This window comes from Dreissena polymorpha, chromosome 13 (assembly GCF_020536995.1).
Source record: "Dreissena polymorpha isolate Duluth1 chromosome 13, UMN_Dpol_1.0, whole genome shotgun sequence".
NCBI classification, from domain to species: domain Eukaryota; kingdom Metazoa; phylum Mollusca; class Bivalvia; order Myida; family Dreissenidae; genus Dreissena; species Dreissena polymorpha.
Window position 1 is genome coordinate 75,323,944 of NC_068367.1, and position 25,733 is coordinate 75,349,676.

Consider the following 25,733-nt stretch of genomic DNA (forward strand, 5'->3'; position numbering starts at 1 on the left):
TATATTATACAATAACTCCCCGTTGACCAGCTTGCTGAAATTGTTTCGTTTTTAAGAAATAATTAAATTATAATACTAATGGTTTTACTATAATATGCACTGTTTATTGTCCCCCACCGTTGAAACCGGAGGGGACTTATGGTTTGCGCTCAGTATCCGTGAGTCTGTCTTTCAGTCAGTCAGTCTGTCCCACTTTTCTGGATCCTGCGATAATTTTAAAAGTTCTTCATATTTTTCATGAAACTTGAAACATGGATAGATGGCAATATGGAGATTATGCACGTCATTTCATTTTGTTCCTACGTCAAAAATTCTATGGCAACAAATAAAACAATTCTGACAATGGTGGGGTTTCACCGATAGGGGACCATATTGCTTGTCAATAGTTTTGTTTTTAATTTCTTAATTAATAGTATCGTTTTAGGCTGTCTGATTATTATTTTAATCGCCTTGTAACTTTAATTATTTCTTCTTCGGGAATTGGTTTGTCTAGATCCGAATAAAAGCTGATTGGATTTTCTTTATTATCAAACTGCCGTAAATATCTGTCAATTTCGTCGTTGTTTACGTTAACGTCAGCATCAGAATTTTAAGTATTGAAATATTCATAGACTTCTGCAGCGATATATTATCCGCTTTTGGTGATACCATTATTTTTTTAAAGAATTCGCGAGGCTTTTCGCGACTAATGTTATTTAATTTGCACCCTGTAATTATTCTCTGATCAACTAAGATTTTAATTTCCGACATAAATATTTATACATTTATGTAATATGTATTTATTTATATTAGCCGATCAGCACATAGTCCCCACATGAATGTAACAGTATACAATACCTATAAATGACAAACCTATGCGCATAAGATACTTCTTTTACGACTTGTTTTTAATACAGATGAAGTTTCCAGTTTTTGTATAATGCCGAATAGTCTTTTGTCAAATACTATCAATGTAAAGACAAAGTTGGTGGCTTTGCGAAAAAAAATCAACAGTCCGGAACCATTTTTAACTGAGCTGATGTAACATTACAAAGAACGTTCTTACCGAAATTCATAAAGATTAATTTGACTTCTTGATTGTTAACAAGATTTTACATTTGTCATAAAGGAAAACTGAAACGCCCGCTGGTGGCCATGTTTTTCAACAGAGCGGAACCATTTTCTAACTCAGTTCAGATATCATTAGAATAGATGCTCTGATCAGGTTTCATGCAGATTGGACAAAACTGTGTTGCAATAGTCATATAGGGAAAACGTCCGATGGCGGCGATATTTTCAACCGACCAGGAACCCAGCTTAGATTTCATTAGAACAATTTTTCTGACCAAGTTTCATGAAGATTGAAAATGAATGGGTCTTATTGAGTGCTACGGCCTCTTTTTTTTCATTTTACCTAGTAACCTATTTCTTTATTACGTCAATTAGTTTCGCACTCGGCCCAAAGATCAGTTGGACAAATCTTCTGACCAAGTTTCATGAAGATCGGACAGATCAAATGACAGAAAGAAAAACTCACCAGTCATTATATACGTACTTGACAATTTTGGGATTCGTAATCCTGGAACATTTGTACCATTTTGTATGGTTCCAAAGAAATACAATATCTAAGAGATTGGCAATATTCTTACCAAACACCGCATTAGCTTAATCCTTTTTATGATTGGTTTTAAAAAGAGTACATGGTATGAATAATTCCAGTATTTTTGATCAAACAGATCATCATATTCTGGGGCATCGAGGCATTTGACTACACGGTTTATTTGGACCTGGGTAGAATTAGTCATATGAAACTTTTCTTTGTGCGTAAATGGTCCCAAACTAAATGATATCTGGCTTATCAAAAAAAAATATTTAAAAAATATTTTCTGGTTATGCCGGCTAACAAATTCATTTTTAATTTGCATTGTGATTTCTGTTTAAGTTGATACGCTGGCTTATCCAATTGATTTTTTCAATTTGTTAGTATTATTTTCTGTTATGTCGGCTTATCAACTTGATTAAAAAAAACAGACCTGAATCATCAGAAAAAATACTTTGTTTACTTTTGTTTAAATTTCATCCAAAAAATGTGAACAGATCACATAAGATGGCCTTGAAAAGGTCTATTTTCCTGTACATATTTTGGGAATGATTGGAGATTCCTTTTTTAAATAGAAGCAGTTCTTAATAACTATATCGTGTACGAACAAAGAGTTGTTTTGTGTCGAATGTATGACGTAATACTTAAGAGAAATCCAAATGAAGTCACATGAACACAAATAAAAAATTCACATAAAATCACTCACGCATCTCAGGTAACATAAACATAGATTAATTGAACACATACAACATGCATATAACTGACTTAGTTTCAGTCTAAGCTTTTATTTCCACGTTAGTTCTCTAAACTTTTTCCCATGCGTGTATTACACTTGCAGTACAGAATTTAGAGTTAACAGTTAACGACTTGCATGTAGCATAAAGCGGCTTGTTAAGAAAATTGACGATAACGAAAATACAAGATACAGATACCAGTTTAACCGAGATTTTTTTTAAACAACGAATCAACATCACTGAAATATATGCCATATGCGAATCAACACTAAATGAACATAAATAACAGTACATGGCATGCTGAATCATAAAACAATTGTTGAAGCTTACACCGCTTCATTCTTGAAATTTGATAATTGTGCGTGAACATGTTGGCTAACTCAAGTTTATACACCAGCTTGAGATATTGAATGAATAACTACACGAAGGAAATACAACATACACATTATAGTTTAAATGAGGTTTTCAATAACCAATGAACAATACTGATATATATTTCATATGCAACTTAACACTCAATGAATATAAATAACAGTACATAACATGCTGAATAATGAAACAATTGTTAAAGCTTACACGGCTATATACTTAAAATCTGGCCCCGCGTTTACAAACCGTTTTTGCAATTGAAATCGATTTCGCTTGTCATTGAAAATGGATTTTCATTGTAGTTGATAGGCAAAAACGAAAATCGATGTCGATTTAAATTGATTTCGATTGCAAAATCGTTTCGTGAACACGGGGCCAGATAATTGTGCGTGAAAATGTTAGCTATCTCAATGTGATTTATCATGTTGAGATATTGAATGACTGACAACAAGAAGTACACATATCTGTGAATATAGAACAGGTTAAATGTTTGGCTATGAGAAAATAAACAAACATTTATTCAAACATTCTTTTTAACTAGTTTTTAGTATTTGAAATTAATTGTATAAATAACCTGAATGTACGCTTATGTAATACGTGTAGTAACATACCAAACATATATACGCACAAAACTCAATACAGATACTAGTATGTTGTGGTCCCTTACTAGAATATGTAATTACTTTTATCAGAACACATCGCAAAAGAATGCAGGCAAAGGTCTGAACATACAAAAAAACATTATTTATGTATGCTGCAATTCATTATCAATTCACTAAGACTATAAAACAGAATCTCAACTGGTGCAACAGCTTGCAATTGGATATTATTCAAATAAACGAAATATATTAACTTATTCCAATATATTAAAATGCACATTGCAAAGCACGTATACATTATAAGGTACATGGGTTTATGCGTTCGAAATATCGTGGGGTTTGACTAATCTTTCTATTTGAATTATTTGAATGTTAATTATAGATATAAGCCATGACATTTATCAAGTAAATGTATAAACTCTCAGATATGGATCGAGGTCTCCAATCAAAGCTATTTTATCAAACGTGTTATTGAAACATATACAACGTGGATAATTTGTTTCTTTCCCTACAGGTAGAGACCTGATATGTTGCCCACTAGGACTGATTTGATGTATGCTGCGATAGGATGCCACCATACACATTACCACAAGGATCAACGGCAATTCGACGTGCGCCAGCTAGATCTTTGTGTTTATATTCAAATACTTTCTCTCCATTTAAATTTAATGCCATTAATGTTTCCTTCAACCAATTTACAATTATTAACACAAGGTTATGCGAATTAAAATTACACCAACTGTACATCGATAGTGCACACTCTTTTATGTCTGAGCTTATATTGATTTCACGAATCAACGTTCCGTCATTATTAAGAATGTTGATCTGCCCCTTGCTATTTGACATACATATGTACTGGTTTAGTGGGGCATTTCTAGTAAACATGGTTATACGGGACTCTTGTTTTGAGTTCTGCTACAACGTGCACATTTCCATGACGTAGTTGTGCAAATGCAATTTTGCTCTGATATGGCATACTAATAACCATGTCCCTTGGACCTGTTTTCGAAACTGACACAGACGAAGAGTGACAATTAAATTTTGATAATACACAATCGCTGTCTTCCTTAATCACTAGTAACACATCTTTTCCGCAAAAATATATTACAATGTACTCATCTATCCATATGCATGCTCTAGGGATGAATTCTTCATTCTTGTCAAACATGGGTATACTACTTAAATCTTTAGTACATTGAAGATGTGGCATTCGCTCCGTGTATGGCTTATAATGACTGTTATCGGTTATCGGAGTCTTTTTCGCTTAGATAACAAGCGAAGTCTTTAATTCGCAAGGAATTCTTCATTTCTATCAGTAAACTATCGAAAGCGGTATCTTCAACACATTTAAAGCTAGAGTTGCTTCTACTTTTCTCCAATTCACTAGCGGTTGATTTCAAACGACATACCGTATCCTTTTCAAGGCGGTGCTGCAGAAGAACAACGTGTTCATTAGTTCCAAATTTTTCAACGTGTTCAATATGAGAATACTGTTGTTTGACGACATTCAAAAACTGGCGTGACTTTTCGTTGTTTGATTTTATTTTTTCTCCTATCACTTTCTTCTTATCAGCAATAGTTGATACCACTTCATTCTCAAGTTCCGCATACATGTCTAAGAGTTTCTGTTTTATAGTTTGAAGTGATGACAACGCTTTTCTTTCTATTTCAGATACCAATTCCTCATGTTTGCGTTCATGTTCCAACAGACTCTCGCCTTGCTGTTGCAAGTCATGCAAGATTGTCTTCAATCCGGTACAATCCACGTTTATATCATGCAAGATATCAGCCAGTACCTTTAGTGTCTCGCACTTTCTGTGCTCAGCCAAAGCACACTTATTACAGCATGTGACATCGTGGTCTTTACAAAGGTAAACTACTTCTTCTGTTTCGTGATTCGGACATGTAATCAATCTCTTCAGAAGTTCCTGTATATCCTGGGGAGGCACATCCGAAAGGTCACACAACTTGTGGTGTTTTAAAGCCTTTATCCTGGCATGATCCTGTTTACAGTTGCCACAAAGTGGTTCTTCACAGTCTTTACAATACACAACGCCCTCTATTTCGCCTTTCTCCTCCAAACATTGACCGCATAAGTACGGTTTGACAGACATTTTTGTGCAATGTCTAACGAATTCTCCTCCGTATATTTACATGCTAAATCGAAAGTAGGAAAAAATACCTGGCATGTGCATACACATCAGTACATCGATCGACTGTGTTACAGAACAAATGTAACTACGTTTTGAACCATGTAAAGCTGCTAGTTCCGCTAATATAATAGATACATACTATGTTATGACCATGTTTGCACATCACCATCCACACGCGATTACAGCTATACGTTGTGTTATTATTATTCTTATGTATCACGTAAATCTTTACACACCGTGGTTCTTAACAGTATCTGCAATACACATATTCCTCTATTACGGCTTTTTCCTCCAAAAAAGAGAAATAAACATCTTTTTACAAGTTCACACGCAGTGAAACAAAATCGCCTACGCGTAATTTATATTCTAAATCGTAAGTAGGAAATACCGAGCGTGTACACACTTGCATGAGTACCACGTGATATGCTTTGCCCCAGTGAAGATACAGAATGCAATCAATATACACGTTAAGAAATGGAAGATATTCTCTGGCGTAAACTACTCCGTTGTGGATCGCCATTTTACCAGTTTGCAATATGGTGTATATAATATTTACACATATTGTTTATGTATCGCGTGAAACTTAGTAGGTTATTGCAATCGACAGTTTAAAATATATAGTTATTAAAAAAATAAAGCTTGTTATAAATATTTATTTCTGAACTTTGACCAAACATGTATTTAGTTTATGGTGGCATATACCTGTCTTACAAAACAAACTCCTGAGCAGTTAGGTTTGAACACGATTTTCTACTTTGACGAATATAATACTGTTCTATTAGTGTGTAATAAAAATATTTTGATAGTCAATGGCAACATAGTACAAAAAGGTGATGCAAGTTGCATGTATTGGGGACTTACACGATATCACATATCTAACTTACAAAAGTGCATAGTGATCTAACAAAAATGATCGTTTTCCGATAACAGTAGTGATAGCTCATAATGTGTTCCCGTCTTTCGCAATACATGAAAACTTATCTTTGCGTCGGGCCTTTCATGTTTTTTACTTAGGCAAATTACATATCGATTATTAATTTACAATCCAAAAATAATTCGTACAACTCTCAACATTAAAGTGAAAATATATTATGTTGTCCGTGTATGATGGGTTCAGTTCAGTGAAGATATGTTTTACTTAAAAAAGCATCGTGAACGATATCAAAATACGTGTCGGCTAGCTCCGTTGGAAGATCGCTGGACTACTAACCGGAGGATCATGTGGTTAGATTTCTTAACCGTCGGCATAATTTTTTTAATGTAATTTGTTTTGAGATTTGTCTTACTGCGTGGACAAGAGCACTTAGCACGGGTGTGCAATTTGAACCTGGAAAAGTGTAAATACGTTAAGTGACCGCCGAGATATGAGTGAAATACGCACGAAATTGCCTCTAATACCTTAAACCCCACCACATTCCTCCCACACCCCCACCCCGAAATATACAACTTTGCTTTTAGAACTTTGCTGATTCTGATTAATTAGTTAGATTTAGAGGGAAATGTGTGAGTCATTTCTTTAATGTGTCAAAAGCATTAAAGTCAGTACAGTATTAAACAATTAAAACGCGCAATAGTCATGCAAATTATTATAGTAAAAAGTTAAAGATCTCTGCAAGTTCTTTTAATGAAATATATTTACGTTCGAATTTTCTTATAAATCCCATTGATAGTGATCGAGTTATGTCTTGAAAAACCCGAAGGCCGCACAAAGGTCAAGCCGGTAAACATGAGGTCAGTATGCACCTCTCTTACATTTTTCTTCTGCTGGCGTTTATTTATAATACCACGATTTATATGTACTTTAGAGGCTTTTTTCGATTAATCTTATATGTTTTTAATAAGGAACTCGCTATTCAATGTAGCAAAACTGTAATATATCAATTGTTTGTACTAATAGTAATAACAATGAAAACGATAAAAAAAATAACAAAACATTTGCCTGCACTAGTTTAAACCATGTACCACTAGAAGTAAAAGCAAGTGTTTTATCACTGTATCGCGCAGGCCTTTACACATTTTATTGGAGTTTAAACGGTATGACGGTTTTTGAAAGGCATTCAAAGTATTGTTACTAGAGTGCTTTTAGTTTACAAACATATTAACCATATGTTCACTCTCGCACTTTTATAGATTGGTAAGCAGGTTCTCGACACAATAAGAGTTATGGACCCGTTTTATAAATTTGTGCCGCGAGACACTGAAGAAGTGTTCCTTTTGTTAACCAGCATGTAAACTTGCGCACCTTCCTCATTTGCTTTGGGTCTTTTCGTCACAACCGGAGTTGCGGCTCCAATCGAACAAAATACGTATTTAACTTGTGTCTCCCGTAACTCAAAAAAGAATAACTACAAGAGGGTTGAAACCTTACACACTTTCGCTCCTCTTTTGTTTATGTTAGGATATTTTCTTTACAACCGGGTGTGTGGGTCATACATACATTTTCGGAAATAAACAAGTTTGTTTTAACTTGTGTTGCGGGTGTTAAAGTGTCTTAACAAGTATTGTTGTTACCGGTCTATAACTTCAGAAAAATATTAACCAGCGAGTGAAGTTGCGTACCTCCATTTTTTACATTAGTGAAGTTTTAAGACAAAAGCGGAATCCATGGTTATCCATGTCTATGAAATGTTTGTTTGTAACTCTGGTAATTAACATATAGGGCGAACCGGAACGATTTTAACCATTTAAAAGGTCACCAAAGGACCTTACCTATGAAGTTTTATGACAGTATGTTAAGGTGTTGAGGATGATATGTCGTTTGAATGAAAAGTTAACGACACACGACGAAAGGCGATATCCAAAACGCAACCTGCGCAGGTGATTTAAAAATAAAATTCACACATCATATGCAAAGCACAGATTGAGCTATTGGGATCGCATTTCGTGATGTCTCGTAAACTTATGATTAGCGTGATATCTATTATATACACTCTTCAATTAAAAGAGCTAAATCACAAATCATTAATCTCGTAAGCCTAAACTGATAAAGCCAGTAAACATTCAATGTCTTTATGGTTCAGATAAGAACGCATGGTTATTGTCAAATCATTCGTGCCCTTCAGTAACAAAACGTATAAACCGCACAACTAGATTATAGCAATTCATAGCCCCATTTCGTTGACTTACCTGAAATATAGTGAAAACGCATTATATTATATTAGAAAGCATGTGTGTATTGACTTTTGATACACTCAATTCACATTACCGATTTAACGTCTACGCACATGTTGTTTGTTAAATAATCTTTCTCTATTATGTTGACTCGATAGAATTTTAAAAGCTGCACTTTTGCAATCAAAATAATCGGTGAGATGTTGAAATCGAATCAAAGACAAACAAAACGCGCTGCTCGCAAATTTACAAACATTTATTTGTTAAATATTTTAACATAATAATTATAGCTTATTCCTTAATTACAAATATATATAACACATATAATAACCTTTACCTTAAGGACATACAATCGACAAAAGTGCTTTAAACGAAAAGTGTGGACAGTTTTTGATTATTTTTTCTTTCCTGAAAGTAAAAGACAGCACATGTATCGCTGTAAAGAATAAACATTTATACTTAGTGAATATAACAAGGTGAATGCATTTCAACTTATTATAATATTTATGTTACCACATTTTAACATTATTGATTAAACGAGGGCTTGTCACAGACAAAACAGCAATGCACTACTGGGTTAATGTTGTCGATTTAAGAACACGGTCTCCGTATTTCATCAACCTTTTCTTAGTAGTGCTGCAAAGAGGCACACATAAGTCGCTTATTTAGGGGAGTAACTGGCCACTGATCATAAACAAAGAGTTTTATATACAGAAATGTTTGTCTGGGTCTGTAGATTATGGTATGTGATTTCATTTGTTCGAAAAGTTCTGGAGGGCTTCAAAATCCAAGATTGCGTCCAAGATGGCCGCCAAAAGTGTCCAACTCACTGTATACATTACAACTTTTATTTTATGTGGGGAAAATTGCTATCCTCCTTCTAAATCAACATTAAATGAAAGGGGTGTGTATCTTAAATGCTTTATTTACCTATTACCATGTAACGGAATGCATTTTTGTGCATATTTTACTGAAAATTAGCAAAAAATGCTCCAATTTTGGGGGCAAAGTCTAATATCTTTATGTATAACTATCAAGTATTTGATTAAAATGTACTTAAAATCAGGTAAAATTAATAAGTGTATTAATATCCTTTAAAACAAATGAAAAAAACACTTTATGGTCAAGAATACGATCCAGATATCATTAAATAATATTTTAATTGATGAAGTGATTTGTAACTGTACTTTCATTTGATACATTGTGTTAATTCATAGCTTAAAACTTAAATTATGATTTTATACCAGTAATATGTTATCCATTTAAACAAATTTATATACCATTTTTATGAACTGAGTCAACTTTAAACTCTGAAAGCTATGATAACTATAATAATATAAAGAATTATTTGATTTTAGATACTAAACATTTGTTGAGTTACTCCCCTTTGGTATAAATTTACCATACACATAAAAGTTAGCAGACAACAATGTCAAACTTGTTTTGTCATTTTCACAGTTTTCATTTCCATTTACATCTAATATGGTAAGTATTTAACATGTTTATTCATTGTTCGTTTCATAACTACATGCTATGTTTATAGATTTTAATTGATAAAACTTTTTCTCGAACATCATCACAAGGAAATTTCTCTGTAATGTCATTGATGTTATTCATCACATAATATTTACTAAAATCCGTTTGAATACATGCAAAAGTAGTGTGCGTGAAAATTTGAAACCCTAACATGAAACCTACAATGTCTTTTGTATTAAATAAGAGGTGCTAATATTTGTTTTTCCAAAACTTAAGTAGTACTCGGATAGGTACTAGTAAGCGGACATTGTTGATGACTTATTGTGTATGCCTAATATATGTTAATTTCTGCCTATTCTAAACTATTGTTTGAAATATATTAATAGGTTCGACAAAAGAACTTCATCAGCCAAGGGAATGCCACAGTCTTCGGGGAAGAAAACATGGCTACATCTGGAGAGAGCTTAAAGATCTACTATGACTGCAAAGTAAGAAAGTATGTATTGTGAATTGCAATTCTGTTGATCAATTATTACAGTAATTTATTAAAGAGGTTTGTGTATACTAAATAGTTAGATATAAATGTACTTACAATGATAACACAGGCAAATTATAAATATTATTAAATCAAAGATGATTTTTGTTTGCTTCAAAAAAATGAAGCAGAGGAGTGTACTGAAGACATATATGACAACCATGTGGTGATCCTGGTCTGGTATGACAATGATAATGATATTCATAAATATCATAGTTTGATTTCTCTCAAACATGATATTGAGAGTAGAACATTAATATCATTTCAAATTCTATTTTTCTGCAAAGGATTTCATATGTATTTCTGTTTTTCAGGCCCAGATGGTCCTATGATGACTAAACAATGGATGACAAGGAAAACACAAGAACACCTTTTAAGACGAGGTCCACTTTTGAGAACTTTGACTGGAAATCATAGTGCTTCATTTGTGGCGAAAAGTGCAGCCGTCATAGAGACAATACATCAAGAGGTTTTAGCAGAAGTTGGTCCCTAGGGCCAAACAAAAAAAAATTGTGTGTTTCGGGAAACGGATGAATTTTTTTTAGGTAGGGTAGGTATTTTTTTCTGGTCTTTGCGATGGCTCACATGCTTTTGCAATGGGAATATCCGGAAAAAACCATCGTACCGAAGTATGCGCGTCCTAGAAATTGGACCATATTTCGTTTCTTGTTGAATTCTCAAATGCGCATAATTAAATTTGTAATCCGAAACACTCTTCCCTATTTAATTTTTACTCGACGTTATCACATTCTTCAAACAAACTGTAAATGTACAGTGTGTTTTAATCTTTTCTCTCGAGAAAAGCGCGCGCAAATTATTCCCTACATAAACAACGTCACGTCAAACGCATGGAAAGCGTGCGTGCATCAAATTTCCGTTTAATGTTCCGTGGTATATTTTAACAGAATGATATAGCGAATGATTTGGAATTTGACATTTCCTCAAAATTAAATGCAAATCAAACACACTGTAAATTAATCGTTACGGACGTTTACATAAGTCACTATTGAAACAGTTATTATACTGTATACTGGTGCAAAAGAAAATCCAGACGAAACTGGATTAAGTGTTGGGTGTTATCAAAACGAATCCCGGAATAAACCCCCTTCGGAAGAAACACCCTTCCCTAAAATCGGCATAGCGGAAGAAACCCCCTTTCACATTTTGCATAAACGGAAGAAACACCCTTCAATAGCAGAACAAACTCCCTTCCAGTTTTCAGACAGGCGGAATAAACCCCCTTCATAACTGTTATTCAAACTGTTCGAAAAACATTGACACGTAATTCGATCCACAATTTTCCTGTTTGAAGCAACTATAAACATTTTGTATATAACATGCTCACATTAGTATCACTACATTATATTTATACTAAAACATGAAACCCGGTTGACGACGACCCCTATTGGAACATACGAGCTTGACAAAGATTGTCACTGCACAGTTAAAATTTAAAGTGAAAATCTTGTGTCAAGCTCGTATGTACCAATAGGGTTCGTCGTCAACCGGGTTTCATGTTTTAGTTGTATACGTATACCAGGCCACTTTTATCTACTGAAAAGAATTTAAAAACAAAATTATGAAAAACATAGTGGTTGATGTATAACAACAAAAACACAAATAACACTATTAAAAAGTCTTATAAGCGGTACATTGACCATATCTTGTGTCCATTTCATAGATCTATATGTGGGCTTTTAATTGCTAATTATATATATAAAAAAAAACAGCAACAGATTGACATAATTATACACCGAAGTTTGACAGGGAGTTATGTAGGAGTCACGCTGTTGGGCGGTCGGTCGATTGGTTGGTCGGTTGATTGGTTTGTTTGTTTGTCCGAATCAAATGTTTAAAGTTTGTTGAGCGACTTCATTTGTCAAGCTATTGAATCGAAACTTGGAATATGTAATCCCCTTTAAAGTGAAGATGTGCAAGACACTTTTTCATGAGCAGTGGTCCACACGTTCTTGAGTTATTTAGCCTTGATAGTAAACCTATTGTGGCAAACGTATACAATTTTCTCCGTTTGTGAAGTGATCTTTTTCCATATTTCTCAAGCGATAGAATTGAAACTTGAAATATGGCAATAACATGAAGTGTATGATGTTCAAGACACAATTTTGTTTGCTGTTTCAAAGTGGTGAGAGGGTATGTTAAGTCATGTTTGTGACAAAGCTGTAGTTCATGTACGTAAAATGCATCACGTATAACGATCATGAAGTTTTAACTTAATTAGTTTTAACCCAATTCCAAATCATGGAACAATTGTTAAGAGTTTAATGGGCAGATATATTGACTTTAATTTAACATAAATGAAATAATGCATATTGCCTCTTTTAACCTGAACGTGTTTTTAAATAAACCTTGTAAAATTCTACTTGCAAATTATCTGATAACCTGTGTACTTATTATATTATGCTTGCAAAAACTGTGCATATTTGTTTTAAATGAGACACTCCATACATATATATCAGCACATGCAATTTAATCATGAAAAAGGCACAATTCTTATATAGGGAGATTAATCTCCAAGTATAAACATGCTTGACATTGATGTCAATAGAGGCTACAAAGTGGTTCATTTCTGCAAGATTCTACACATCCATGTTCTCAACAAGATATTGTTCCCAAACAGTCGATACTTACAGATAATTCTTACTCACTTTAAGATCAAAACCGTCTGTGGATACCGTAATCCTGACAAGTAAACAAAGATGAGAAGCTATTTATCATACGTGATATGGAGAGTCCTCAGTTAATTTGCACTAATCGGAGCAAATTATCAACTACATTTGTTCGAGTGGACAGAAACCAACGCGTTTATCTTGTAATCTAAATGTGCTCAGTTTAAAAAGTATTATAGGGCGGTTAACTGCATTGCTTGTAAAACTTGGTTGACAAATTAAATTGTTGCAAAATTTTGCCCAGATCTTCGACTTCAATCTGAAAAAGCCATATATACATGAACATAATACTCTGCAATTATGTCGTGTGTGTCTTTCTTTCCCCGTAGTAATACTGTATTCGAATAGTAAAGCTTAATGCGAGTGAACTCGTTTATATTCGAGGGTGAAGATAGCTTACTTATAGCCTACTGCTTGATAACCCAAGCTAAAATAAGTCGTAGCTTGCTGATTCAAGCCGAAATAGGTCACAGTTTGCAACTTCGATGATACGCGTGTCACAGTACAGAATGCATGCTTAAATATACGTAGTACGTTTGAAAAAAGAGTCTTGCTAAACTATAATTAGTACTTATAAAACAAAGTGTCTTTTATTTCATTGAAACGAATTTTGTTTGAAGAAAAAAATGTGTCTGTTCAAAAACGTTTGGTGCGATATGCATGTTTACTTATTTTTGCGTGTGTACTTAATCGATTAACTCTTAAGGCTTCTAGCGCAATCGCTTGTATAATTCTATCTATTCAATTAATTATAGCAAATTGTTCGTTATTCTACCGATTACAATGCGGTTTTTATCAGTAACGTGTTCATCTAAATCATTTTTTTTTCCAAGTGTGTTTGGAATTGGATTAAAGGTAGATCCAAAAGTGTGCTTCTGCTCGTTGGCGCTGTTCGGCAAATGTTGCTGTAATTTCACCGACTTATATTTTAAGTTGTGTCCAAATACATCCTTGCTTGAAATTAATTCCTGAGTCAGACAAAAAAATGTGATAAAAGTCATAAAACTTATCCTCGGCGGTAAAACAATTTGGCCGCCTGTGAGAAGTTTGTTTGAAAAGCTCTCCAAAACAAGGATATTATCTTAAAGTTTGGGAAATCTTAACTCTGCACAAATGTAAAGACAATTATCCCCATCAAGTGATTTCTACTGATAGCATGTTCTGATTTCTTCGCCAAGCTGTTTGTTTTCACTGCTGATGTGTGCACAATGATTTTATCTTATCTGAGTACACATTGCTCACAAAGACATGTTGTGACAATATTGTGTGCGTCGTCTGTTCGTTATCATGTACCATATTAACACTTCAGAGCACACATGGATTTCTCAATTTTCACGAAACTTTTTCAGCACATTTGTCAATGATATTTCGGACAACGTCACTAGGTCAGATTAAAAAAGGGCTTGTGAAAAGTCTAGAAGAAACATGTGTTACACAATCTTCATGAAGCGTACCCAGGACATGTGTTTTTTATGATATATCAGCAGAGTGTTTGGAAACGATTTTTGTTCGTTAAAAACATTGCTGTCTGCGGGAGGGGGGTAGCAGCTGTTATAACATGGGTATAGTCAAACCTTGTGACACTCTAGAAGTCTGATGTTTTGCACAATCATTATGAGACTTGCATAGAACCTTTTTTTTCAAATGATATATCAGCTTAGTTTGAAAATGGCCCATGTCCTTTTAAATACATGGCCGCCGTTGGGTAGGGCAGTTTTCTTATGTGGCTATAGTGAAACAAGGAGGTGAGGCAGTTGTTCGAGGCTATAGTGAAGTATTGTGGACGCGTTAGAAGACAATCATCATTAATTTCAATCAGAACATTTTTTAATGATATCTCGGCTGAGTTTGTAAATGATTCTGGTTTTTCTTCTTTTGGGAAACCGTGTAAACACTTAAAAACACATATCATTTTGTCCAATGATCATTAACCTTGCACAAAACATTAGTTCTAATGATTTCAAGGTCGAGTATGAAATAAGTTCCGGTCCATTAAAGAACACGCTTAGCGGTTCTACTGACCTATTGTGTAGACAGCGATGTTTCAACAAAAGGGATTAAAATGTGCGAAAGCGACTCTTTGCGGATAATGGAGCGTGTCTGTCAAAATCGTCAATACAATGCGTATCCTTGGAAATTTATGAAATTCTACGCTGGATTATAGTGTGCAATCGATAATTGCCGGGCGTAAAATCGGATGATTGATAACGATAGCAGAAGTGGCAAATGCGCGGTTATTTTTGGGCACTATTTTTTTCAGAGATCTTTTTTTTACAAGACGAAAAAAGTAGGGTCGGGACCAAAATCGTAGGTAGGGTCGGGTTACCCGAAACACACATTTTTTTGTTTGGCCTAGTTGAAACTTCTTTATCTTCAGACTCTAACTCTATATATCGCAAAGTGTAAGATATTGCTAATGCAATAAATGATGTAGCCATTATTGACAGATTAACAAGTGTTCCAAATGGTGATCTTGTAGCCATTGAGACTCGATCATAGAAAAAAGGTTGTTTGACTAAATACTACCAGTGTAATACTTAAGCATTTTCCGGGCTGACACCCAATAAGGCCACTTGTGAAAACCAAACAATTTCATACACAATAATTGATGAGATAATTAAAAATGAATTTGAGCATTCTATTGTTGTTGATAAAAAGGTGTTCTTCTTTCCTACATTAAAAAAACGTTTGTTGAAATTGCTGAATCCAGAAGGATGATCAAATGATGCAAACTCTTATAAAAGTTCCAATTTGAAAAGGTAGTTTGAAAAATTAAGGGCAGAGGTATCCTTTAATCATCAGCATGAAAAGCCTGACCTAGTTTGTTCGTCTTGTTTGACTATTAATGATGCTGTCAGAAAGTCAAAGGAGATGGAACAGGTCATTCACGATGACAATGAGTGTTCATACGATGAACTACCAGAGTCAGAGGATGACACAGATGAAGCTGTAGTTCATAAGGCGATGGGTATTTTGAGAAGACGAATTATAGAGAATAATCTTAAATTTGATGACTTCTTTTACGCTCCAGAAGAAATCAAATTGTCAGATCAGAAGCAGTTTGTGGAGCCTCTTCTTTACAAGGCAGTATGTTGGTTACATGACAAAAATGCTACAAGGAAGCTTCTGAGAGGACCATTACAAGATGTCTAGCTGTTGCTTGTGACCTAACTACACTTGTCACGTAAAACCCATCCCCTAAACACCTGGACTTAGGGATACACCTCAACAACGAGTTTGGCAGCCGCCATCTGATTAAAGATATGTACTCTCTTGTTTATTCCATCTCATATCCAGATCTTCGGTTATTCTTGACATCAGCAGCCCAACAGAACATTGCATCACACGAAATTACATACTCTGGTGGTATTGTACCAGACAGTATACTACCTAGGGACCAAAGGGGGAAGCTTGTAGTGGCAGTTGCTGATAACTGGAATCTGAATGAGCGAACGGTTGATGGTAAAAGGACGACTCGTGCGATGACAAGCATGTTGGTCAGCAGTGCGCCAGCCGAGTCAACGAGGATTCTACGACTTCCGAAAGCAACAAGTATGACGTTTGACAGTCAGGCACTTCCTGGTTTATAGGAGTTGTTTTTCAGTGTTTGTAACTTGAAAACATAATTTGTTATTTGCATCCTTTGTATTAGTAAATACAATGTAAAACCTCACAATTTACAACATTTGTAAATAACGTTTATGAGTCTGTATCAAGCACTAATACCTGGCTAGATTTGACTGTGGAATAAATAGGATACATGGAACACTGCATAGCTGTTCTTTACATTTGCTTGAAGATGCATAGGTCATTGGGTTTATAACGTTCCATTTTATTTATATTTTTTCTCTGATAGGCGTTTCTTGTTTGATTTAATTATTTTTAATTTGTTTAGCAGTCACATAAACAACCAAGCTATGTAATATGGAATTTTTACACCCATTATTGCTGCTTCTTCCTGTATTTGCGCGATGATTATCTGAGATATTAACTATATGATTCTATATTCTCAAATCTTTTCTATAAAGAAGGAATGTAGTTGACAATTGTTAAAAGTTTTATTTGATCGTTCGTCAAAAAGTTGTAATTCTGTTACTCTTGTATCTTCAATGCAATTGAGTAATTAAATAGTAATTAAATTGAATGCGTTTTAATTCCCTTTTATTATTGTTTAATTTGAGTTACAATGCTATGACGTTAAATTTTATTTACACTTAAATGTATTATGAATATTGCTGGGCCAAGTGTGAGGTTGAGCGCTCTATAACCAGGTTTAAACCCCCAATGCTTTGCATTGACCGTTCCAAGGCGGTGACCCCAGCATTATTCATATTTTGTGTTTATGTTGGTTTGTATTGTGCTGTATTGTGCTGTTTTGTACTGTTTGGGCAATCGGTCACTTGCCTTAAATAAAGGACCAACTAATTGTTTTTAATGAAAATTCAATACTGCTCCAGCAGCTGGAGTTTCACTTCTTTATATTGATAAGTCTTAAAAGTATTCATTAAAGATTAAAAGCAAACTTATTAAACTTGATGGTTATAATGCCAAATGACTTTCCACGAACCAGGAAAATGGCCACATAGCGTATGAAGTCTTGGTAACCATGGTTACCAACACAATTTTAGGCATTTACTTTTGTTTAAAATGGAGATTGTCAATGTGGCTATATAATAAAGAGGTTAGTTATCACAGCAAATGTAAAGCATTTGAATTAAAAAAGAAAATCATATGTCAATACTCAAATTTTCGTTTATTTTTCCATTTTGACCATGAAATGACCTTGACCTTGACCTTTGGTGACCTTGGTGATCTGTTTGGTAGAAGCCCTATATCAATGGACTACTTCTATCAGATATTAAAGTCAGTACAAATAGGTTTTCAATAGACGTATTCAATTCATCTTTATTAGTAATTGAATAATAAAACGGCGGTCATCTTGGACGCCATCTTGGATTTCTAAGCCCTCCAGCACTTTCCAGAAAAACGACATCTTTTTCTGAAATCAACAGAACCTGACGAACATTTTTGTATATTAAACCCTCTGTTTATGAGTTGTGGTCAGTTAGTTGTTATAAAGTTTAACAAATTTGCAGCAATATAGTACTTTTAGTAACGGTAGGGCCCAGTGTACGTTGTCAATAATTCATGGAATCATTGAATATTCATCTTCCCCGTATGGCATTTCAAATATTCAGATATTTTTGTCACCAAACGTAAATATTCCCAAAACTTAAGTTGATTTAGCGCTATCGCATCAACCAAATTTTGTTGTTCAATTATTTCTGTAATCATAGCAACTACCATTTTCGTGTGTAGAAAATAAAACGAAATCAATAACAAAATATCCATATGACCCTCTATCCACTTAACAAGTTTCACAAATCAAGCTTTTACAGAACTTTCTATGAATACGTTCAATACTAGTTGCCGCAATAAATCCCCATACTTCGCAATTATAATTAATTCATAATTATTGACAGGACATATGCATCAAACAGCTTTCACATACCATTTATTTCCACTTCCATATCTTTTGTAATACAAAAATGGAATTCATAAATGAGCCAAACTTGACATAACAATAACAAGGTAGTTAAAATTGCTAACTCTTTCAAGGTCTTTTTCTGTGAAGGTCGATTTTTGTTTGTTGCTTAGCGCGCCCCCTTTATGGAAAACCATTATTTTTGTTTTGTCTATATTACAAGTTAAATTCCATAAATTGCAAAGTGATTCTAGATTACTGTATTCAACAATTCCTGGAGCCCTTCTTTAGTTTTTGAGAAAATGACAACAGCATCCGCAAAAATTAAGGAGTAAATAAATAGACAAATGAAGACGTTATTCCGGCGTTTATTCCGTTTTGCAAATTAAATTCTATATCATTAATAAATAAGGAAAACATGATCGGCGCTGTAATAGACCGACAATGCTTCTAAAAAGGTCCGAAAGCGAGCCCGTGTGTTTTACTTGAACTTTGACCTAGCTATACATAGAGCGGATAAGTGAAATTAACTTGCCTTCGATTCCCAATAAAATCATATTATGCTATAGCTGTCCTCGATTTATAAGGTTGTAGGCCATCCGGTAATCGACATAGCAGCGTTCGTTTATCACACCTGTAAATTGTGTCGCAAAACAGCTTAACAACGTGATGCCTCTGAAGTTTTTGGATCAGAACTATGTCCCCGTTTATATATTATAGAATAATAACTCCCGTTGACCAGCTTGCTGGAAATTGTTTCGTATTAAAGATAAAATTAAATTATAATACTAACGGTTTGACTATAATATGCACTGTTTATTGTCCCCTACCGGTGAAACCGGAGGGGACTTATAGTTTGCGCTCTGTGTCCGTGAGTCTGTCTGTCAGTCAGTCAGTCTGTCCCACTTTTCTGGATCCTGCGATAATTTTAAAAGTTCTTCATATGTTTTCATGAAACTTGAAACATGGTTAGATGGCAATATGGAGATTATGCACGTCATTTCATTTTGTTCCTACGTCAAACATTATATGGCAACAAATAAAAACAATTCTGACAATGATGGAGTTTCACCGATAGGGGACCGTATTGTGCTGTTTTGTACTGTTTGGGCAATCGGTCACTTGCCTTAAATAAAGGACCAACTAATTGTTTTTAATGAGAATTCAATACTGCTCCAGCAGCTGGAGTTTCACTTCTTTATATTGACAATAGTCTTGTTTTAAATATTCTTAATTAATATTATCGTTTTAGGCTATCTGATTATTATTTGAATGCCTTGTAACTTTAATTATTTCTTCTTTGGGAATTGGTTTGTCTAGATCCGGATAAGAGCTGATTGGATTGTCTTTATTATCAAACTGCCGTAAATATCTGTCAATTTTGTCGATGTTTACGTTATCGTCAGCCTCAGAATTTTAAATATTGAAATATTCATAGAATTCTTGCAGCGATATATTATACGCTTTTGGTGATACCATTTTTTTTACAGAAATTGCGAGCCTTTTCGCGACTCATGTTATTCAATTTCGCACCCTGTTAATTATTCTCTGTTCAACTATGATTTTAATTTCCGACATAAATATTTATACATTTATGTAATATGTATTTATTTATATAAGCCGATCAGCACATAGTCCCCACAAGAATGTAACAGTATACAATAACTATAGATGACAATCTATGCGCATAAGATACTTCTTTAACGACTTGTTTTTAATACAAATGAAGTTTCCAGTTTTTTGTATAATGCCAAATAGTCTTATTGTCAAATACTATCAATGTTATGACAAAGTGGTGGCTTAGCGAAAAAAAAAATCAACAGACCCGAACCATTTTTAACTGGGCTGATGTAACATTACAAAGAACGTTCTTACCGAAATTCATAAAGATTAATTTGACTTCTTGATTGTTAACAAGATTTTACATTTGTCATAAAAGGAAAACTGAAACGCCCGCTGGTGGCCATGTTTTTCAACAGACCGGAACCATTTTCTAACTCAGTCCAGATATCATTAGAATAGATGCTCTGATCAGGTTTCATGCAGATTGGACAAAACTGTGTTGCAATAGCCATTAAAGGAAAACGTCCGATGGCGGCCATATTTTTCAACCGACAGGAACCCAGCTCAAATATCATTAGAAGAAATGTTCTGACCAAGTTTCATGAAGATTGGAAGATTGAAAATAAATGTGTCTTATGGAGTGCTACAGGCTCTTTCTTTCATTTTACCTAGTGACCTATTTTTTTTCTTACGTCAATTAGTTTCGAACTCGGCCCAAAGATCAATTGGAAAAATCTTCTGACCAAGTTTCATGAAGATCGGACATGTGGCCTTTGGAGTGTTAACAAGGCAAATGTTGACGGATGATGGGTCAAATGACGATTAGAAAAACTCACCACTTATTACATACGTACTTTACAATTTTGGATTTGTAATCCTGGAACATTTGTACCATTTTGTTATTGTTCCAAAGAAAATACAATATCTAAGAGATTGGCAATATTCTTACCAATCACCGCATTAGCTTAATCCTTTTTATGAGTTAGTTTTAAAAAGAGTATATGTGTATGAATAATTCCGGTATTTTTGATCAAACAGATCATCATATTCTGGGGCATCGAGGCATTTTGACTACACGGTTTATTTGGACCTGGGTAGAATAAGTCATATGAACTTTTCTTTATACGTAAATGGTCCAAACTAAATGATATGCTGGCTTATCAAAAATAACAATTTTTTTATAAAAAAATTCTGTTATGCCGGCTTATCAAATTCATTTTTAATTTTCATTGTGATTTTCTGTTTAAGTTGATACGCGGGCTTATCCAATTGATTTTTCAATTTGTTAGTATTATTTTCTGTTATGTCGGCTTATCAACTTGATTTTTAAAAAAAGACCTGAATCATCAGAAAAAATACTTTGTTTTACTTTTGTTTAAATTACATCTAAAAAATGTGAACAGATCACATAAAAATGGCCTTGAAAAGGTCTATTTTCCTGTACATATTTTGGGAATGATTGGAGATTCCTTTTTTAAAAATAGAAGCAGTTCTTAATAACTATATCGTGAACGGACAAAGAGTTGTTTTAGTCGAATGTATGACGTAATACTTAAGAGAACCCAAATGAAGTCACATGAACACAAAATAAAAAATTCACATAAAATCACTCACTCATCTCAGGTAACATAAACATAGATTAATTAAACACATACAACATGCATATAACTGACTTAGTTTCAGTCTAAGCTTTTATTTCCACGTTAGTTCCCTAAACTTTTTCCCATGAGTGTATTACACTTGCAGTACAGTATTTAGAGTTAACAGTTAAACGACTTGCATGTTGCATAAAGCGGCTTGTTAAGAAAATTGACAATAACGAAAATACAAGATACAGATACCAGTTTAAATGAGATTTTTTTCAAATAAATAATCAACATCACTGAAATATATGCCATATGCAAATCAACACTAAATGAACATAAATAACAGTACATGGCATGCTGAATCATAAAACAATTATTGAAGCTTACACCGCTTCATTCTTGAAATTTGATAATTGTGCGTGAACATGTTGGCTAACTCAAGTTTATACACCAGCTTGAGATATTGAATGAATAACTACACGAAGGAAATACAACATACACATTATAGTTTAAATGAGGTTTTCAATAACCAATGAACAATACTGAAACATATTTCATACGCAAATTAACACTCAATGAATATAAATAACAGTACATAACATGCTGAATAATGAAACAATTGTTAAAGCTTACACGGCTATATACTTAAAATCTGGCCCCGTGTTTACAAAACAGTTTTTGCAATTGAAAATCGATTTCGCTTGTCATTAAAAATGGATTTTCATTGTAGTTGATAGGCAAAAATGAATTGATTTTCGATTGCAAAATCGTTTTGTGAACACGGGGCCAGATAATTGTGCGTGAAAATGTTAGCTATCTCAATGTCATTTATCATGTTGAGATATTGAATGACTGACAACAAGAAGTACACATATCTGTGAATATAGAACAGGTTAAATGTTTGGCTATGAGAAAATAAACAAACATTTATTCAAATATTCCTATTAACTAGTTTTTAGTATTTGAAATTAATTTGTATACATAACCTGAATGTACGCTTCTGTAATACGTGTAGTAACATACCAAACATATATACGCACAAATCTCAATACAGATACTAGTATGTTGTTGTCCCTTACTAGATTATGTAATTACTTTATCAGAACACATCGCAAAAGAATGCAGGCAATGGTCTGATTATACAAAAATAACATTATTTATGTATGCTGCAGTTCATTATCAATTCACTAAGACTATAAAACAGAATCTCAAACTGGTGCAACAGCTTGCAATTGGATATTATTCAAATAAACGAAATATATTAACTTATTCCAATACATTAAAATTCACATTGCAAACCACGTATACATTATAAGATACATGGGTTAATGCGTTCGAAATATCGTGGGTTTGATTAACCTTTCTATTTGAATTATTTGAATGTTAATTATAGATATAAGCCATGACATTGATCAAGTAAATGTATACACTCTCAGATATGGATCGAGGTCTCCACCTCCACCAATCAAAGCTATTTTATCAAACGTGTTATTGAAACATATACCAGACGGATATTTTGTTTTTTTCCCTAAAGGGAGAGACCTGATATGTTGTCCACTAGGACTGGTTTGATGTAAGCGTAGACAATAGGACGTCACATACACATTACCAGAAGGATCAACGGCAATTTGACGTGCGCCAGCTAGATCTTGGTGCTTATATTCAAATACTTTCTCTCCATTTAAGTTCAATGCCATTAATGTTTTCGTCAAACAATTTGAAATTATTAACACAAGGTTATGCGAATTAAAATGACACCAACTTAATGTCGATAGTGCACACTCTTTTATGTCTGAGCTTATATTGATTTCACGAAGCAACGTTCCGTCATTATTAAGAATGTCGATCTGACCCTTGCTATTTGACATACATATGTACTGGTTTAGTGGGGCATTTCTAGTAACATGGTCATACGGGACTCTTGTTTTGAGTTCTGCTACAACGTGCACATTTCCATAACGTAGTTGTGCAAATGCAATTTTGCTCTGATATGGCATACAAATAACCATGTCTCTTGGACCTGTTTTCGAAACTGACTCAGTCGAAGAGTAAAACTTAAATTTTGATAATACACAATCGCTGTCTTCCTTAATCACTAGTAACACATCTATTCCGCAAGGATATATTACAATGTACTCATCTATCCATATGCATGAAATACCGAATAATTCTTCCGTCTTGTCAAACATGGGTATACTACTTAAATCTTTAGTAGATTGAAGATGTGGCATTCGCTCCGTGTATGGCTTATAATGACTGTTATCGGTATCGGAGCCTGTTTCGCTTAGATCACAAGCGAAGTCTTTAATTTTCAAGGAATTCTTCATTTCTATCAGTAAACTATCGAAAGCGGTATCTTCAACACATTTAAAGCTAGAGTTGCTTTTACTTTTCTCCAATTCACCAACGGTTGATTTCAAACAACATACCGTATCCTTTTCAAGGCGGCGCTGCAGGAGAACAACGTGTTCATTAGTTCCAAATTTTTCAACGTGGTCAATATGAGAATACTGTTGTTTGACGACATTCAAAAACTGGCGTGATTTTTCGTTGTTTGATTTTATTTTTTCTCCTATCACTTTCTTCTTATCAGCAATAGTTGATACCACTTCATTCTCAAGTTCCGCATACATGTCTAAGAGTTTCTGTTTGATAGTATGAAGTGATGACAACGCTTTTCTTTCTATTTCAGATACCAATTCCTCATGTTTGCGTTCATGTTCCAACAGACTCTCGCCTTGCTGTTGCAAGTCATACAAGCTTGTCTTCAATCCGGTACAATCCACTTTTATATCATGCAAGATATCAGCCAGTACCTTTAGTGTCTCGCACTTTCTGTGCTCAGCCAAAGCACACTTATTACAGCATGTGACATCGTGGTCTTTACAAAGGTAAACTACCCCTTCTGTTTCGTGATTCGGGCATGTAATCAATCTCTTCAGAAGTTCCTGTATATCCTGGGGAGGCACATCCGAAAGTTCAATCAACTTGTGGTGTTTTAAAGCCTTTAACCTGGCATGATCCTGTTTACAATTGCCACAAAGTGGTTCTTCACATTCTTTACAATACACAACGCCCTCTATTTCGCCTTTCTCCTCAAAACATTGACCGCATAAGTACGGTTTGACAGACATTTTGTGCAATGTCTAACGAATTCTCCTCCGTATATTTACATGCTAAATCGAAAGTAGGAAAAAATACCTTGCATGTGCATACACATCAGTATATCGATCGACTGTGTTACAGAACAAATGTAACTACGTTTTGAACCATGTAAAGCTGCTAGTTCCGCTGATATTATAGCTACATACTTTGTTATGACCATGTTTGCAAATCACCATCCACACGCGATTACAGCTATACGTTGTGTTATTATTATTCTTAAGTATCACGTAAATCCTTTCACTACGTGGTTCTTAACAGTCTCTGCAATACTAATATTCCTCTATTACGGCTTTTTCCTTCAAAAATGAGAAATATACATCTTTTTTACCACTCTGGATCAGCAGACGATTTATTTCATAAATCAATCTCTGGGTTAATGGTCGCCATCTTTCGAACTACTTTCAAAAGTACAACAACAACAATAACAGTAGGAGACAATTTTAATTGCGAAAAGTTCAAAAATTGAGTACATGTGTCACGGTTGTTGAGTTTAGTAGTGTTATTTTCAACTGTGTACGAAGCATTTGAACTGGTAGTGGAATAACCGAATTGTTGGTGGAAATGGAATTTATAAATATCATATATCTAGTAACTCATCATCGTCTAGAATTATCATCAGCATCATTTCTGTGGAACATTGCAATATTCATAATACAAGTGTTTCATAGCTATGGTGCTTTTGACATAGTTC

The 25,733-nt window shown here is 34.2% G+C and overlaps 1 protein-coding gene and 1 long non-coding RNA gene across 3 annotated transcripts; one reads left to right on the forward strand and one right to left on the reverse strand.

Annotated features, from left to right (window-relative positions):
- Positions 1–2,336: 2,336 nt before the first annotated feature.
- LOC127856265 (uncharacterized) lies at positions 2,337–25,364 on the reverse strand. Of its 2 annotated transcripts, none has more exons than XM_052392371.1 (2): positions 23,326–25,364; positions 2,337–3,718 (listed from the first exon to the last, which is right to left on the reverse strand). In XM_052392371.1, the coding sequence occupies exons 1-2, from the start codon at positions 25,009–25,011 to the stop codon at positions 3,683–3,685; spliced, it is 1,722 nt and encodes a 573-aa protein (XP_052248331.1). In that variant the 5' UTR covers positions 25,012–25,364; the 3' UTR covers positions 2,337–3,682. The 2 variants fall into 2 exon arrangements, with proteins under 2 accessions (XP_052248331.1, XP_052248332.1); XM_052392372.1 differs by having other exon boundaries at positions 2,337–3,629; positions 23,237–25,364.
- LOC127856273 (uncharacterized) lies at positions 10,357–11,266 on the forward strand. Its single transcript, XR_008037934.1, has 2 exons — positions 10,357–10,509; positions 10,871–11,266. It is a non-coding gene; the product is annotated as an uncharacterized LOC127856273 (long non-coding RNA).
- Positions 25,365–25,733: the final 369 nt, after the last annotated feature.

Bases quoted from the DNA above. Each gene is read 5' to 3' on its own strand.
- LOC127856265 (XM_052392371.1), bottom strand. From the start codon at position 25,011: ATGTCTGTCAAACCGTACTTATGCGGTCAATGTTTTGAGGAGAAAGGC. The intron at 3,719-23,325 runs CTCGATCCATAT...TTGATTGGAGAC, and splicing joins TGATTGGTGGAGGTGGAGAC to CTCGATCCATATCTGAGAGT.